Below are 18221 nucleotides of genomic sequence, written 5' to 3' on the forward strand. Positions count from 1 at the left end.
CAGTGCGTAACCCAAACTGCGCACACAGTGCGGACACTCTCTCCAAACAAAACAGAACGAGAGCGAACAAACTGACGCCAAGCTGACACGAAACAATTACACACAACACATGACAAAACCTAAGAGAACTTATAGGGCACATAATCAACACTAACAAAGAACAGGTGTACAAACAGACCAAACCAAACGAACATCGAAATATAGAACGGTGGCAGCTAGTACTCCTGAGACGACGACCGCCGAAGCCTGCCCGAACAAGGAGGAGAAGCAGCCTCGGCCGAAACCGTGACAAAACTGTTGCATTAAATAGCAAATGTGCCTACTCTGGTCTTGGCACGTGCGCTCTAGCCAACAGCTCCCAGATACAGTGCAGGTAGGCTTGTCTACATGATGAGATTATTATGGATAAGAGCGAGAATATTTGTATTTGTCAAACGGCAGTCAAGCACTGATCATCATGTCACCAGAATATTTAATCCCTTTTTTTAGGCACTAAACTACTTCCATATATACTTCCATTCATTTTTAAACGGGTATTGGGCTACCTCCAGACGAGTCATGTTCGTGAGAGTCATCTTTCCATAGAGGGGTCATAATAGTTTGTAGGCTAAACCTTTAGGATGCTACAGATGTTTTCCTGAGAAGACCAATTTTTGGGATGTCTCATGGTCTGACAAACACTGCTGTGGCTCTGTCACCTTTAAATCAATATTTACGCATAGATATTTCTCGCATAATTGATTTTACCGACACAAAAAGATCCCACCACGTCGAACGAACAAATGAGTTGTCGACATTTATACATTTGTACCGAAACTTCCTGTTTCCATCACAGCTGTCGTGATTTTTTTTTATATGGTATGACTTTACTTGCATAAAGATTATGGATAGAAACGTGGTTAATCAGCTGAATCGTAGCTTGAGATCCACTTGAGTAACTCAAATTTTCACCCAAATCTCCCTTCGACATCACGGCATGATTTAAGGACGTGAAAGTCTTGCAAGCTTAACAAAGCGGGCTGAATCCTAACTTGAGATATGCACACAGCTCAATCTTTTGTGTAAGTCACACATTCATGTCAATGGGAAATTTTAGTCTGAATGCTTGACTTGGATGCAAAGTTTCTCCTGGATAAAAAGGTCAGTACAGTATGTGTACGAACTGTTTATATCAAATGAAATATATTGACGTACTTGTAATGTAGGCCCACACTAAATCCTTGAATCAACATAAATTATCTACAGTATACTGAGAATCCTTGTATAATGCTTGTAGCATGTATAATGTCTAATGAATCGTCAAATCTTCTGTGCCTTCTTGGACAGGGATGCGCTCCTTTAAGCTGGTGTCCACGTGTAACTTCACCACCCTGAAAGACAAGCAGATCAAGGAGGTGCAGGCTTCCACCACTGTGCTCTACGTGCCCATCCTCTACATGATCACCTTCACTCTGGGCCTCCCGGCTAACCTCCTGGCCCTGTGGGTCCTTCTGTTCCGTACCAAGAAGCTGCCCTCTACCATCCTCCTCATCAACCTCACTGCCACCGACCTCATGATCCTGCTGGTGCTCCCCTTCCGCATCGTCTACCACTTCCAGGGCAACGACTGGGCCTTTGGTGAGCCTTTTTGCCGCGTGGTCACAGCGCTCTTCTACGGCAACATGTACGGCTCCGTGCTGTGTCTGGCGTTCATCGCTGTGGACCGCTACGTGGCGTTGGTGCACCCGTTCGGTGCCAAGACCCTCCGCAGCTGCCGCACCTCTCTCTACATGAGCCTGTGTGTGTGGGTGGCGGTGTTGGCCGCCATGCTGCCTCTCCTCGTCTCGCGCCAGTCCTACACGCTGGACGAGCCGCGCATCACCACCTGCCACGACGTGCTGCCCGAGGAGGTGCACGAGAACTACTTCCTGCCCTACTTCCTCACACTATTTTTTCTTGGCTTCGTGCTCCCCCTTCTGGTCGTCCTCTACTGCTACGTCTCTGTGATATGCACCCTGGTGGCGGGAGGCCAGCGCTACGCCCACGCCGTGCGCGTCACCATGCTAGTCCTGGTGGTGTTCGTGGGCTGCCTGCTGCCCAGCAACATCCTCCTCCTCCTGCACTACTCAGACTCTTACCTGGTGGACAACGGGGAGGACCTTTACGTGCCCTACATGGTTAGCCTAGCCGTTAGCACGATGAACAGCTGCATTGACCCCTTCATCTTCTACTACATCTATGATGACTTCAGGGACAAGGTCATGATGGTGCTGTGTTGCCGTGGCAACAATGGGAGAGACTCATCCACAGGGAATCAGGTGTCCTTTTCGTCCTCCTTACAGAGGTCAAAGGTGACGCTGCTGTCCAAGTCTAGTCAGAGGCCGGGGACGTCAGAGGGGTAGGAAGCATGAGGACAACAGGCAATAGAGGACTAGACGCACAGTGAGGGAAAAAAGTATTTGATTCCCTGCTGATTTTGTACATTTGCCCACTGACAAAGAAATGATCAGTCTATAATTGTAATGGTAGGTTTATTTGAACAGTGAGAGACAGAATTACAACAAAAGAATCCAGAAAAACGCATGTCAAAAATGTCATAAATTGATTTGCATTTTAATGAGGGAAATAAGTATTTGACCCCCTCTCAATCAGAAAGATTTCTGGCTCCCAGGTGTCTTTTATACAGGTAACGAGCTGAGATTAGGAGCACACTCTTAAAGGGAGTGCTCCTAATCTCAGTTTGTTACCTGTATAAAAGACACATGTCCACAGAAGAAATCAATCAATCAGATTCCAAACTCTCCACCATGGCCAAGACCAAAGAGTTCTCCAAGGATGTCAGGGACAAGATAGTAGACCTACACAAAGCTGGAATGGGCTACAAGACCATCGCCAAGCAGCTTGGTGAGAAGGTGACAACAGTTGGTGCGATTATTCGCAAATGGAAGAAACACAAAATAACTGTCAATCTCCCTCGGCCTGAGGCTCCATGCAAGATCTCACCTCGTGGAGTTGCAATGATCATGAGAACGGTGAGGAATCAGCCCAGAACTACACAGGAGGATCTTGTCAATGATCTCAAGGCAGCTGGGACCATAGTCACCAAGAACAAAATTGGTAACACACTACGCGTGAAGGACTGAAATCCTGCAGCGCCCGCAAGGTCCCCATGCTCAAGAAAGCACATATACAGGGCCGTCTGAAGTTAGCCAATGAACATCTGAATGATTCAGAGGAGAACTGGGTGAAAGTGTTGTGGTCAGATGAGACCAAAATCGAGCTCTTTGGCCTCAACTCAACTCGCCGTGTTTGGAGGAGGAGGAGGAGGAATGCTGCTTATGACCCCAAGAACACCATACCCACCATCAAACATGGAGGTGGAAACATTATGCTTTGGGGGTGTTTTTCTGCTAAGGGGACAGGACAACTTCACCGCATCAAAGGGACGATGGACGGGGCCATGTACCGTCAAATCTTGGTTGAGAACCCTCAGCCAGGGCATTGAAAATGGGTCGTGGATGGGTATTCCAGCATGACATTGACCCAAAACACACGGCCAAGGCAACAAAGGAGTGGCTCAAGAAGAAGCACATTAAGGTCCTGGAGTGGCCTAGCCAGTCTCCAGACCTTAATCCCATAGAAAATCTGTGGAGGGAGCTGAAGGTTTGAGTTGCCAAACGTCAGCCTCGAAACCTTAATGACTTGGAGAAGATCTGCAAAGAGGAGGGGACAAAATCCCTCCTGAGATGTGTGCAAACCTGGTGGCCAACAACAAGAAACATCTGACCTCTGTGATTGCCAACAAGGGTTTTGCCACCAAGTACTAAGTCATGTTTTGCAGAGGGATCAAATACTTATATCCCTCATTAAAATGCAAATCATTTTTGACATGCGTTTTTCAGGTTATTTTTGTTGTTATTCTGTCTCTCACTTTTCAAATAAACCTACCATTAAAATTATAGACTGATCATGTCTTTGTCAGTGGACACACGTACAAAATCAGCAGGGGATCAAATACTTTTTTCCTTCACTGTATAGACACCTGGATCAGACTCAGGCTCACCCCATTGTTGTGGCACGCAATGTTTTCCTCTGGTATATGTGAGACATCTCATGTATACATACAGTGACTCAGTATACACAGCTATGCCAGATGTGGGGACTTGTCATAGACAACTTAAAATGGATGGTCTTTCTTTGCCATTTTCCCATAAACAAGCAGTCAATGGATGGAGGTGGGGAATTAAGTGTTTATGATTCCTCATCCCATAGGGATACAGTTTTTGTCATTACAGAAATAAAGGGCGCTGGAGATAGGGGTGGGGGCTAGTGGGTCTGGGCAGGTGTGATATAGTAATGTTAGTATTTGTATGTGTATGTTTTGTATTGTTTATAAAAATAAAAATAAATCTTACAAAAAAAAGAAAGAAGAAATAAAGAAATACAGCGTTACACAGTCTAACTATTAGTGGAGTGTCATCTAGAAGTCCAACAGAATTGGAGAATACTGTAGCAGAATATGTTATCCCTACAATACTGCTGTCTAGGTGAAGATCCTACTATAGAGTGGGTATAGTTCTTCAATTATATACTGACAAGAATATCTCAGAGTACAGAATCAGCAGTACAGTATTACAGCATTAAAAATAGACAACATTACGGGGGTAGGGTTATCTATTCTATAGCCTACAGCTATGTGGTAATTGTCTATGGAATAAAAACTACATAGCTTGTAGCTGTGAGGTCACCAACAGCATAATACATTACTGATGCCACCATTTGTTTCTATTTAGACTTATTGGCCAAATTCAGGCATGTCCAAGTGAAAATGGGAAGGCGTCTGGAATGCATTCTGTCTATACCAGGTGTGACTGACTGCTTCGGTCTGGAACCAATTAAAATTTTGGACATTTCCTTCATAAATTATAGATTCTAGAGTATTTTTTCAAGGTAAAGCATATAGATTTAGTAAAACACCCTGTAAATGGTTTTTGCTTGAATACTTGAACTTATATTGTTTTCACTGGTTTTTATTTACCCGCATTTGCTATGAAAGTATGGGGCATTATGCTTACAGTATATCCAAAAGTTCAAGGGGGGGTGAATGAGTGACACCCATGGGAGGTAGATGCATCAGTTAGGTGGGTCTAAACTGGAATAATAACAATTGTCTCCATTGGGATTGTAATACATTTGACTAGGTATGTTATTTTTGTTCATTAACATTGTAATTACTGATATTGATGTTGAAAACTATATCTGCATGTGTAATTTACAATGTAGTCTGACATGCAAAGAAAAACTATTGTTTAAAAAGACTTTTGCATATTTGGCTTGGGCATCTGAAATACTGTAGGTTCATGTTTGAGAATAAGTGGGTTTGCATATCTGCCACCTCTACAAGGTACCAACATCTTCTCTTCCTGTATGTGGTTAGGTGATAATAATCTTTGCTTGAGCGTTACAGAATAGAAACTCAGAAAGTTAGCTATAGATTTGAGAAAAGATAAAATTATAAATGTTATTCAGTAATGAAATGAGCATGGATTTTAGTGTGTTTACATGCATGTACAGTATAGTTAATACTAACAGAGTGTACACATACATTGTTCTTTTTATTTTTATTTTTCACCTTTATTTAACCAGGTAAGCCAGTTGAGAACAAGTTCTCATTTACAACTGCGACCTGGCCAAGATAAAGCAAAGCAGTGCGATAAAAACAACAACACAGAGTTACATATGGAATAAACAAAACGTACAGTCAATAACACAATTAAAAATCTATATGCAGTGTGTGCAAATGTAGTAAGTTATGGAGGTAAGGCAATAAATAGGCCATAGTGCAAAATAATTACAATTTAGTATTAACACTGGAGTGATAGATGTGCAGAAGATGATGTGCAAATAGAGATACTGGGGTGCAAATGAGCAAAATAAATAAAAATGTAAATAACAATATGGGGATGAGGTAGTTGGGTGGGCTAATTACAGATGGGCTGTGTACAGGTGCAGTGATCGGTAAGCTGCTCTGACAACTGATGCTTAAAGTTAGTGAGGGAGATAAGAGTCTCCAGCTTCAGAGATTTTTGCAGTTCGTTCCAGTCATTTGCAGCAGAGAACTGGAAGAAATGGCAGCCAAAGGAGGTGTTGGCTTTGGGGATGACCTACCTATATGTTTGTGAGTGTACCACTATGTTTACATGTGTATGCATGCGTGTGTATGTGTGTGTGTAACTGTGTGCGTACGTGCCTGTGTGCATGTGTAGAGCTATCAGGATGCATACAGTCACACACATAACTACTCCTCCATTCAATGGACTCTTTGCATGTTAACAGTGTTAGCCTTGGCAAACCCATAGCAGACACTACCAGCCTCATAGTGGGCTGACAAAATAGAGGCTAAATGACCTGTGAGGCTAATGGCTTCTTCCTCTAATGGTCTGGAATGCCTTAGCCTTAGCATGGCCATTAAAACACAGACAATTAGGTTTAGGAATTCACAGCATCCCAAGAGTAATTCCCCCACGTCGTTTCTATTGATTCTCAAAAGAGGCTCTCAAAGGTCATTTATTTTCTTTTGAACATTATTTTCAACGTTGGGAAAATAGGGTTTGAATACCGTCAGGGAGGCCCGGGTCTGACCACAGTAACCTGAACTGAAACCTGAATGACGTTCAGATGTGATGAAATATGCTAAGGCGGTAGGTAGTCTAGAGGTTAAAAGAATTGGGCCAGTAATCGAAAAGTCGCTGGTTCGAATCCCCGAGGCAGCTAGGTGAAAAATCTGTCGATGTGCCATTGAGCAAGGCACATAAGCCGAATTGCTCCTGTAAGTCGCTCTGGATAAGAGCATCTGCTAAATGAGTAATATATATATATATATATATATATATAATAGGTAACACATATACCTAAGGAATCATTTGCATGTTATTTGGGGTGGGCAGTGAGACTCAAAATACAATTCAAGAGATGAGCAAAAGGGAAGTGGTAAGACAAATATAACGCCTAAAAGGAGGTGGGATCTTCATCTCAACCTCTTTGTCACTATATCATTAACACTGGCCTTTGTCCAAGTATTTCTGCAATATAATATTACATATAGCATTATGTGGGTAACAGACACAATACTGGTCCGGCTGACCGGCACGACAACTAGGTCCAACCAGATAGCTTGGTCCGGCCGGCCGGCACGACAACTAGGTCCAGCCAGATAGCTTGGTCCGGCTGGCCGGCACGACAACTAGGTCCAGCCAGATAGTTAAGACCGGCTGGCCAGCACGACAACTAGGTCCAGCCAGATAGCTTGGTCCGGCTGGCCGTCACGACAACTAGGTCCAGCCAGATAGCTTGGTCCGGCTGGATGGCACGACAACTAGGTCCAGCCAGATAGCTTGGTCCGGCTGACTGGCACGACAACTAGGTCCAGCCAGATAGCTTGGTCCGGCTGACCGGCACGACAACTAGGTCCAGCCAGATAGCTTGGTCCGGCTGACCGGCACGACAACTAGGTCCAGCCAGATAGCTTGGTCCGGCTGACCGGCACGACAACTAGGTCCAGCCAGATAGCTCGGTCCGGCCGGCCGGCACGACAACTAGGTCCAGCCAGATAGCTCGGTCCGGCTGGCCGGCACGACAACTAGGTCCAGCCAGATAGTTAGGTCCGGCTGGACGGCACGACAACTAGGTCCAGCCAGATAGCTTGGTCCGGCTGGACGGCACGACAACTAGGTCCAGCCAGATAGCTTGGTCCGGCTAGACGGCACGACAACTAGGTCCAACCAGATAGCTTGGTCCGGCTGGCCAGCACGACAACTAGGTCCAACCAGATAGCTTGGTCCGGCTGGCCGTCACGACAACTAGGTCCAGCCAGATAGCTCGGTCCGGCTGGACGGCATGACAACTAGGTCCAGCCAGATAGCTCGGTCCGGCTGACCGGCACGACAACTAGGTCCAGCCAGATAGCCTGGTCCGGCCGGCCGGCACGACAACTGGGACCAGCCAGATGGCTTGGTCCGGCTGGCCGGCACGACCGCTAGGTCCAGCCAGATAGTTAGGTCCGGCTGGCCGGCACGACAACTAGGTCCAGCCAGATAGCTTGGTCCGGCCGGCCGGCACGACAACTAGGTCCAGCCAGATAGCTTGGTCCGTCCGGCCGGCACGACCACTAGGTCCAGCCAGATAGTTAGGTCCGGCTGGCCGGCACGACAACTAGGTCCAGCCAGATAGCTTGGTCCGGCTAGTGGTAGCATGAGACGGAGTCTACAACCCACACAAGTGGCTCAGGTAGTGCAGCTCATCCAGGATGGCACATCAATGCGAGCTGTGGTAGCATGAGACGGAGTCTACAACCCACACAAGTGGCTCAGGTAGTGCAGCTCATCCAGGATGGCACGTCAATGCAAGCTGTGGCAAGAAGGTTTGCTGTGTCTGTCAGCGTAGTGTCCAGAGCATGGAGGCGCTACCAGGAGACAGGCCAGTACATCAGGAGACGTGGAGGAGACCGTAGGAGGGCAACAACCAAGCTGCAGGACTGCTACCTCCGCCTTTGTGCAAGGAGGAGCAGGAGGAGCACTGCCAGAGCCCTGCAAAATGACCTCCAGCAGGCCACAAATGTGCATGTGTCTGCTCAAACGGTCAGAAACAGACTCCATGAGGGTGGTATGAGGGCCCGACGTCCACAGGTGGGGGTTGTGCTTACAGCCCAACACCGTGCAGGACGTTTGGCATTTGCCAGAGAACACCAAGATTGGCAAATTCGCCACTGGCGCCCTGTGCTGAAAGCAGGTTCACACTGAGCACGTGACAGACGTGACAGAGTCTGGAGACGCCGTGGAGAACGTTCTGCTGCCTGCAACATCCACCAGCATGACCGGTTTGGCGGTGGGTTAGTCATGGTGTGGGGTGGCATTTCTTTGAGGGGCCGCACAGCCCTCCATGTGCTCGCCAGAGGTAGCCTGACTGCCATTAGGTACCGAGATGAGATCCTCAGACCCCTTGTGAGACCATATGCTGGTGCGGTTGGCCCTGGGTTCCTCCTAATGCAAGACAATGCTAGACCTCATGTGGCTGGAGTGTGTCAGCAGTTCCTGCAAGAGGAAGGCATTGATGCTATGGACTGGCCCGCCCGTTCCCCAGACCTGAATCCAATTGAGCACATCTGGGACATCATGTCTCGCTCCATCCACCAACGCCACGTTTGCACCACAGACTGTCCAGGAGTTGGCGGATGCTTTAGTCCAGGTCTGGGAGGAGATCCCACAGGAGACCATCCACCACCTCATCAGGAGCATGCCCAGGTGTTGTAGGGAGGTCGTACAGGCACGTGGAGGCCACACACACTACTGTGCCTCATTTTGACTTGTTTTAAGGACATTACATCAAAGTTGGATCAGCCTGTAGTGTGGTTTTCCACTTAAATTTTGAGGGTGACTCCAAATCCAGACGTCCATGGGTTGATACATTTGATTTCCCTTGATAATTTTTGTGTGATTTTGTTGTCAGCACATTCAACTATGTAAAGAAAAAAGTATTTAATAAGATTATTTCATTCATTCAGATCTAGGATGTGTTATTTTAGTGTTCCCTTAATTTTTTTGAGCAGTGTATTTTTGTGACTACCTGGACCTACCATTTGGTTTAAACAGTACAGTCGTGGTCAAACGTTTTGAGAATGACACAAATACTAATTTTCACAAAGACTGCTGCCTCAGTTTTGATGATGGCAATTTGCATATACTCCAGAATGTCATGAAGAGTGATCAGATGAATTGCAATTATTTGCAAAGTCCCTCTTTGCCATGAAAATGAACTTAATCCCCCAAAAAACTTTCCACTGCACAAAAGTAGACTACAAATGCATGCTGGGCCGGGCATGCCCTGAGCTCCTGAAGTGAGCACTACTGGAGCACTACTTGAGCGAAATTGGAGCAGATGAGAAGTTACAGGTAATGTAATGGAGTTCAGGGTCATGTCACCATTTGTTTATCCTGCTGTCCACCATTTTGTTCTACCAATTGAGAACACCAAATATTTTTTCGGGATTTCACAAATTTAACAAAGAATTTCCACATTTCCACTCTGTGGTAAGAGTTTGAAACAAGGGTGTGTAATGTGGTAAAGTCCTCACTTCATGAGGTACTTAATAAAGCACATACCTTGTGCAGTCAGAAGCACAGACTGAAGCTGAGCAAGACCTTCTTGTAGAGTTTCTCCTTGAGTGAAACCATCACCTCAGGCATCAACATGAAGACAGCTGTTCTTCTGTTTACTGTGGTCCTCATAGGTAAGAAGAACCCAAAATGACTTCTATTCGTTCAACTATTAGGTCAATCCATTACGATAGCTATCACGTTGTTATATAGATTAGATATTTCATATCAAGTAGCTGGTCAGCTCGCACATGCGATTTGGTTCTGGGTGCAGTTTCTGTTCAATATTATTTTGTCATCTTAAAGGTCCAATGCAGTTTTTATCTCAAAATCAAATCATTTCTGGGTAACAATTAAGTACCTTACTGTGATTGTTTTCAATTAAAATTGTTTAAAACAAAAAGCTACATGCAATTTCTCAAGCAAGAAATTTGCTAGGACTGTCTGGGAGTAATCTGAGAGAGGGGCCTAATTGGAGGAGCCAAATGTGAGGGATGTGTAACATGAAAACAAGCTGTTAATGGTAGAGAGGAAAAACTATATTTCTTATTGGTCTATTAACTTATTTTTATAAAACACCCAGAAATGTCAGGCAGTCGTTTCAAACAGCATTAACACTAAAAGAGCATTATCATAATTTTCACAATTTCACAGTATTATTCCAACCTCAGTGTAGAAATATATATAAAACACAGGAAAATCACGTTTTTGACTGCACTGCTCCATTAATATAAATGCCCGTTAGTTAGTTTAGTGGAAAAGAATATCGGCATAAAAGGGTTTCCTCCTCAGTCAACATATCTGTTGTCCATTTCATCTCTAGCTGTGTTGTTAGAGTGTGAGATGGTCAAGTTTGGTCAGCTGTGTAACGGCAACTCCAGTAACAGGAAGAGTACAGGGGACAACTTGGGACAAGGACAGTACGGAGCACACAGGTATGGCAAGTGTGTGTGTGTGTGTGTGTATTTGTGGCTTGCATTTTGATGTATCAGTTTGGTTTTGCTTTATTTGACTGTTCGCAATTTACTTCATAATTTAGTTGGTAAGATGGTAACCACATATAATAATTATTTCTAAGAACCCATTAGTACAATATGAATTATATCAATTTGATCTTAGACCCCTGCTCTGACTGTACACAGTACAATACTCAGAAAACTACAAGTGAAAACATACCATAGTGGTCTGAATGAAAGACTGTGAATGCTTTGTGAATCCCTCTGCATTAACCCCTTCCAATCTCTATGTCCAGAACAGACCATGTGCATGAGGGCATTGACATCGTGTGTAACGACGGGGCCACAGTGTACGCTCCATTTGATGTGAAACTCAACGGCAAAATGACTGTGTACACAAACCCGAAGAAGGCAGCCATCAACGATGGGATCAACCTCAGTGGGGAGGGTCAGTGTCTATCCAGAATCATTTGTTTTAATGCTCTGGAGGGAGATCAATAGTCTATCCTGAATCATTTGTTTTAATACCCTGGAAGGAGATCAATAGCACAGTTAACGCTATGCCTATTGTAATAATGCATCCCGATGTTCTGACTACTGTTTCACTGAGGTACAGTATATACCGGCAACTAATGTGTCACATGGCGGAATGTAATGGAAGAATATATGGCTAATTAATTGATTGACTGGTTGAATGATTGATTGATCGACTCACACTGTGGTTTTCTGTTTTCCAGCTCTGTGCTTTAAGCTGTTCTACGTGAAGCCTGACAGTTACTCTGGGTTGGTGAAGAAGGGCCAGAGGATTGGGACCCTGCTCCCCATGCAGAGTGTATACCCAGGGATCACTTCTCACGTCCACGTCCAGATGTGTGACAAGTTCGACCCCAACAAAAACTTCTGATTGCAACACCTCTCCTTTAACCAATCAATCAACCAACCAATCAATAAATAAATAAATCGACTAAATGATCATAATGATAGGCCTTACTGTGTTAAAACAATTATTTGTTATCCTTTTTTATTATTGTATAAAATACATAAATGTTGTAAACTTCTGAAATAAAGTTTTACATTCATTCTCTATTGGAATATATTCAAAGCTTAAAAAGATAGTCCACCTATCGTGAAATGATCATATTCTGACCTCTTACCTTTCTGATACTCCCACAACAAACAACATGTGTTGAAGTTTCATAGAGCTCATCATGACATTTATCATTGATTTGTCTTACTGGTTATACACTCCTATTCACTTCCTTGTTTATCTACATTAAACACATATCAGATGTCTTATGATTGATACAAGGACATCAAGCAGCTAACCCGTTATGCTGTTGTAATTTCTTTATGGGAAGCACTGGAGGCACATGAGAGATTATAAAGGTCTATGGCAATAATTATGTTTACATTATATTCATAGATAAAAAAATTTTAATGTGTTATTTTTATTTTTAGAGGGTAGATCAGTTTAATATTTCAGATAGATTGTAACTTCCATCAATGTAATTGTCTGCATCACTTCCAATCCCCCATATGTTTTTTCTCGCAAATATATATACATGTATATATATATATATATATATATATATATATATATATATATATATATATATATATATACAGTGGGGAGAACAAGTATTTGATACACTGCCGATTTTGCAGGTTTTCCTACTTACAAAGCATGTAGAGGTCTGTAATTTTTATCATAGGTACACTTCAACTGTGAGAGACGTAATCTAAAACAAAAATCCAGAAAATCACATTGTATTATTTTTAAGTAATTAATTTGCATTTTATTGCATGACATAAGTATTTGATCACCTACCAACCAGTAAGAATTCCGGCTCTCACAGACCTGTTAGTTTTTCTTTAAGAAGTCCTCCTGTTCTCCACTCATTTCCTGTATTAACTGCACCTGTTTGAACTTGTTACCTGTATAAAAGACACCTGTCCACACATTCAATCAAACAGACTCCAACCTCTCCACAATGGCCAAGACCAGAGAGCTGTGTAAGGACATCAGGGATAAAATTGTAGACCTGCACAAGGCTGGGATGGGCTACAGGACAATAGGCAAGCAGCTTGGTGAGAAGGCAACAACTGTTGGCGCAATTATTAGAAAATGGAAGAAGTTCAAAATGACAGTCAATCACCCTCGGTCTGGGGCTCCATGCAAGATCTCACCTCGTGGGGCATCAATGATCATGAGGAAGGTGAGGGATCAGCCCAGAACTACACGGCAGGACCTGGTCAATGACCTGAAGAGAGCTGGGACCACAGTCTCAAAGAAAACCATTAGTAACACACTACGCCGTCATGGATTAAAATCCTGCAGCGCACGCAAGGTCCCCCCTGCTCAAGCCAGCGCATGTCCAGGCCCCGTCTGAAGTTTGCCAATGACCATCTGGATGATCCAGAGGAGGAATGGGAGAAGGTCATGTGGTCTGATGAGACAAAAATAGAGCTTTTTGATCTAAACTCCACTCGCCGTGTTTGGAGGAAGAAGAAGGATGAGTACAACCCCAAGAACACCATCCCAACCGTGAAGCATGGAGGTGGAAACATCATTCTTTGGGGATGCTTTTCTGCAAAGGGGACAGGACAACTGCACCGTATTGAGGGGAGGATGGCTGGGGCCATGTATCGCGAGATCTTGGCCAACAACCTCCTTCCCTCAGTAAGAGCATTGAAGACGGGTCGTGGCTGGGTCTTCCAGCATGACAATGACCCGAAACACACAGCCAGGGCAACTAAGGAGTGGCTCCGTAAGAAGCATCTCAAGGTCCTGGAGTGGCCTAGCCAGTCTCCAGACCTGAACCCAATAGAAAATCTTTGGAGCGAGCTGAAAGTCCGTATTGCCCAGCGACAGCCCCGAAACCTGAAGGATCTGGAGAAGGTCTGTATGGAGGAGTGGGCCAAAATCCCTGCTGCAGTGTGTGCAAACCTGGTCAAGACCTACAGGAAATGTATGATCTCTGTAATTGCAAACAAAGGTTTCTGAACCAAATATTAAGTTCTGCTTTTCTGATGTATCAAATACTTATGTCATGCAATAAAATGCAAATTAATTACTTAAAAATCATACACTGTGATTTTCTGGATTTTTGTTTTAGATTCCGTCTCTCACAGTTGAAGTGTTCCTATGATAAAAATTACAGACCTCTAAATGCTTTGTAAGTAGGAAAACCTGCAAAATCGGCAGTGTATCAAATACTTGTTCTCCCCACTGTATATATATATATATATATATATATATATATATATATATATATATATATCACACACACATATACATATATATATATATACATACACATACACATACACACATATATACACACACATACACACACATATATATACATACATACATACATACATACACACACACGTATCCTTTTTTAAATTATATTTCCCTTCATTACTTTCCAACCCCACCACCCCTTCCCCAATTGGAGTAAACTAGTGAACAACAACGCTTAGGCCTCTACTTCCAGCCCAGACATACTATATACATTTTATGGACACAGTCAAATTCTACAATAATTATATTTTGTTTGTTTTTACTCCTGAACTTCCTCCGATCATTTTCATGATGTCCATCTGGTTTGATTCTATATGCCATATTTTTCTAACTGTGCTCTTTCACAAAAGCTCTCATCCTATAACCTATATACTTATTATGGACACAGTATGCTTTACATTAGTTATCTTGTTGTTATTAGTTGTTATTAGTCCCATCCTTCAGCTCCATTCAACACCTCCCATCTATCTCTTAACACCATCCATATTGGATTTCTATTTGCCATATATTTTTCAACTGTACTGTGATGTTTTACAAAAGTTCTGAACCTTTCTATTCTCATTGTTTCTACAGATCGTGAATTGAAAATAAACATTTTGCTAAAAAGTATTATTATATTATTGATCGATTGACTATGACTTTTCAGATCACCCAGTAGTGCTATCTGCAGGGTTAGCTCCAGGTAAATATTGCAATCCTTTAGCCATTCCTGGACCTGTGTCCAAAAACAAGCTACAAATGGACAGTACCAAAACAAATGATCTAATGATTCTGTCTCTTCGCAGCAAAATCTGCAGAGCTTGGAAGATTGTATCCCCCATATAAATAACATTCTATTGGTAGCAAGAATTTTATATAATAATTTAAATTGAAAAATTCTAAGTTTTGAATCCGGCGTCGTTTTGCGTAGCAATTCATAAACACTATGCCATGGAATCGGTACGTCAAAAATCTCTTCCCAACTATTTTGCAATCTATATGGGAAGACTTTCAATCCTTTGGTCCTTAAATGAATCTGGTATACTTTTTTATTTATCACAATTTTCTTTAACCAATTATATTCTTTAATGCAAGGCCGACAGACAAGTTCCTTACTTTATCCCCCTTCCACTTTCCTTTTCCATTTTTGTGGTAATGCTGCAATTATTTGGTTGTAATTTTGGGTAGAGCAGACATAACTCCACCAGTCCTACCGATAATATCATTTACGAAGATTATACCTTTTTTAAGTAAGTTTTTTTATCAATTCGTATATTTGAGTTTAACCACAATATTTGTTGCATTATTTGTTCTGTCGTTTCTGGAGGATTAAATTGAAATTGCAACCAACTTTCTATGGCTTGTCTTCGAAATAGTGATATTTGGGAGATTATTTCCTTTTCAAATAACTTAAAGTGAGAGGTTGTAATCTGAATAAAGGGAAAAAGGCCATTCTTGAACATTGGGTGAGACAATCTTACTAATTTGCTAGAGAACCAGTTTGGATTTAAGTATAACTTTTGTATGACTGAAGCTTTTAGTGATAGGTCTAATGCTTTAATATTTAATAATTTCTATCCTCCGAATTCATATTCATTATATAAATAGGCCCGTTTAATTTTGTCTGGCTTGCCGTTCCAAATAAAATGGAATATTTTTTTCTCATATAATTAAAAAAACTGTTCGCTAGGCGTAGGCAAGACCATAAGCAAATAGGTAAACGGGGATAATACTAAAGAGTTAATCAGGGTGATTTTTCCACAAATTGACAGGTATTTACCTTTCCATGGTAGCAAGATCTTATCTATTTTTGCTAACTTTCAATTAAAATTTATTGGAGTGAGATCATTTATTTCATTTGGGATATGTATTCCGAGTATATCCACATCACCATCAGACATTTTATTGGTAAACTACATGGTAATGTAAAAATTGTATTTTTTAGTGATCCAATACGTAATATAGTACATTTATCATAATGTGGTTGTAATCCAGAGAGGTTAGAAAATGTATCTAGATCCTCTATGAGGCTGTGGAGGGATTCAAGTTGTGGATTTAAAAGAAAACATGAATCATCAGCGTACAATGACACCTTTGTTTTTAAGCCCTGGATTTCTAATCCCTTGATATTATTGTTGGAACTGATTTTAATAGCTAACATCTCAATGGCAATAATACATAGATATGCCGATAGTGGAGAACCTTGTTTCACTCCTCTTGACAGTTTTAAACTTGCTGAGAAATAGCCATGATTTACTATTTTACACCTAGGGTTACTATACATGATTTTAACCCAATTTATAAGAGATTGTCCAAAATTGAAATGCTCCAGGCATTTATAGTCGTACTTTATCAAATGCCTTTTCAAAGTCTGCTATGAATAGTAGGCCTGGTTTCCCAGATTTTTCATAGTGTTCTATTGTTTCCAGTACTTGCCTTATATTATCTCCAATGTATCGCCCATGTAAAAAACCTGTCTGATTAGAATGAATAATGTCCGACAATACCATTTTAATTCTATGCGCTATACATTTTGCTAGAATTTTTGCATCACAACACTGAAGTGTAAGGGGGCTCACATTTTTTTAATGGACTGGATCTTTATATTTTCCACTTGTATCCTATTTCAGTAATAATGAAATCAGACCTTCTTCTTGAGTGTCTGATAATCTACCATTTACATAGGAATGGTTAAAACATGCTAATAATGGTCCTCTGAGTATATCAAAAAAGGTTTGGTATACCTCGACTGGTATGCCATCCAACCCTGGAGTTTTCCAGGACTTAAAGTCTTTAATTGCATCCAGAAGTTCCTCCTCTGTAATTTCACCTTCACATGAGTCTTTCTGTATGGCTGTTAATTTACATTATCAATAGAAAACAAATCTCTACAATTTGCTTCAGTTAGAGGAAATGGAGGCAATTGAAACGAAAACATATGCTTAAAGTACTTTGTTTCCTCCTTCAAAATATCATTTGGTGAATCATGGGTGACTCCGTCATTTGTAACCAGATTCAATAAATTATTTTTGGTAGCATTCCCATGTTGAAGATTAAAAAATAATTTGGTAAATTTTTCCCCATATTCCATCCAGTTTGCTATATTTTTATAATATATTACACTTGATCTTTCTTGAATAAGTTTCTCCATTTCTTTTTGTTTTTCCTCTAATTTATTCTGAGCCTCTATGTTACAGTTTTTATTGCTATCTATCTGTTCTGTTAGACCTTCTATTTCCTTTGTTAGTGTGGACTCTTTTGACCTAAATTGCTTTTGTTTTCAAGATGAGTACTGAATTGCATGGCCTCTAAAGGCACATTTAAAGGTGTCCCATACAATAAGGGGATTTGCTGTACCTATGTTATGTCGGAAAAAATCTGTTATAAATTCCTCTGTCCTAGTTAAAAACAAGTTATCATCCAATAGGCTTTAATTAAATGTCCAATATCCTCGCCCATGTGGAAATTCAGTTAGAGTAATGTATATGCCAATTATATGATGGTCCGACCGCATTCTGTCCCCTATCAACACTTTTTAAACTTTTGGTGCCAACGAAAATGACATAAGAAAGAAGTCAAGACGACTAGCTTGAAAGAGTCTCCGTCATGTATATCTCACTAGATCAGGATATTTAAGCCTCCATATATCTACTAGTTCTAATGTATCAATGACATTCACGATTTCCTTAAGAGCATGAGGGTGATTGTTTGTAGTGTGATTTCCTTTACGGTCCATTGAGCTATTTAAAACGATATTATAATCTCCCACCATAATAATAGAGTCTTGAATTGCTTGCAGTTGATAATTTATTATATATATTGTCAAAGAAGTGTGGATCATTATTATTT

The 18221-nt window shown here is 41.8% G+C and overlaps 2 protein-coding genes across 2 annotated transcripts; both read left to right on the forward strand.

Annotated features, from left to right (window-relative positions):
* The first annotated feature begins 1256 nt into the window (after positions 1-1256).
* LOC121546262 (proteinase-activated receptor 4) lies at positions 1257-2457 on the forward strand. The gene has a single exon (XM_041857429.2). It carries the CDS (start codon positions 1329-1331, stop codon positions 2379-2381), a length of 1053 nt encoding a protein of 350 aa, XP_041713363.2. The 5' UTR covers positions 1257-1328; the 3' UTR covers positions 2382-2457.
* An 8071-nt stretch (positions 2458-10528) lies between these two features.
* On the forward strand, positions 10529-12082 carry LOC121546257 (leukocyte cell-derived chemotaxin-2-like). Its single transcript, XM_041857416.2, has 3 exons — positions 10529-11065; positions 11383-11534; positions 11824-12082. Exons 1-3 carry the CDS (start codon positions 10974-10976, stop codon positions 11988-11990), a joined length of 411 nt encoding a protein of 136 aa, XP_041713350.1. The 5' UTR covers positions 10529-10973; the 3' UTR covers positions 11991-12082.
* The last annotated feature ends 6139 nt before the right edge of the window (positions 12083-18221 follow it).

The sequence above is a fragment of the Coregonus clupeaformis genome, chromosome 3, assembly GCF_020615455.1.
Source record: "Coregonus clupeaformis isolate EN_2021a chromosome 3, ASM2061545v1, whole genome shotgun sequence".
Classification (NCBI taxonomy): domain Eukaryota; kingdom Metazoa; phylum Chordata; class Actinopteri; order Salmoniformes; family Salmonidae; genus Coregonus; species Coregonus clupeaformis.

Excerpts from the sequence above, each read along its gene's own strand:
- LOC121546262 (XM_041857429.2), top strand. The coding sequence starts at position 1,329 with ATGCGCTCCTTTAAGCTGGTGTCCACGTGTAACTTCACCACCCTGAAA.
- LOC121546257 (XM_041857416.2), top strand. The coding sequence starts at position 10,974 with ATGGTCAAGTTTGGTCAGCTGTGTAACGGCAACTCCAGTAACAGGAAG. Across the intron at positions 11,066-11,382 it reads GGACAGTACGGAGCACACAG|AACAGACCATGTGCATGAGG; the intron begins GTATGGCAAGTG and ends CTCTATGTCCAG. Across the intron at positions 11,535-11,823 it reads GATCAACCTCAGTGGGGAGG|CTCTGTGCTTTAAGCTGTTC; the intron begins GTCAGTGTCTAT and ends TCTGTTTTCCAG.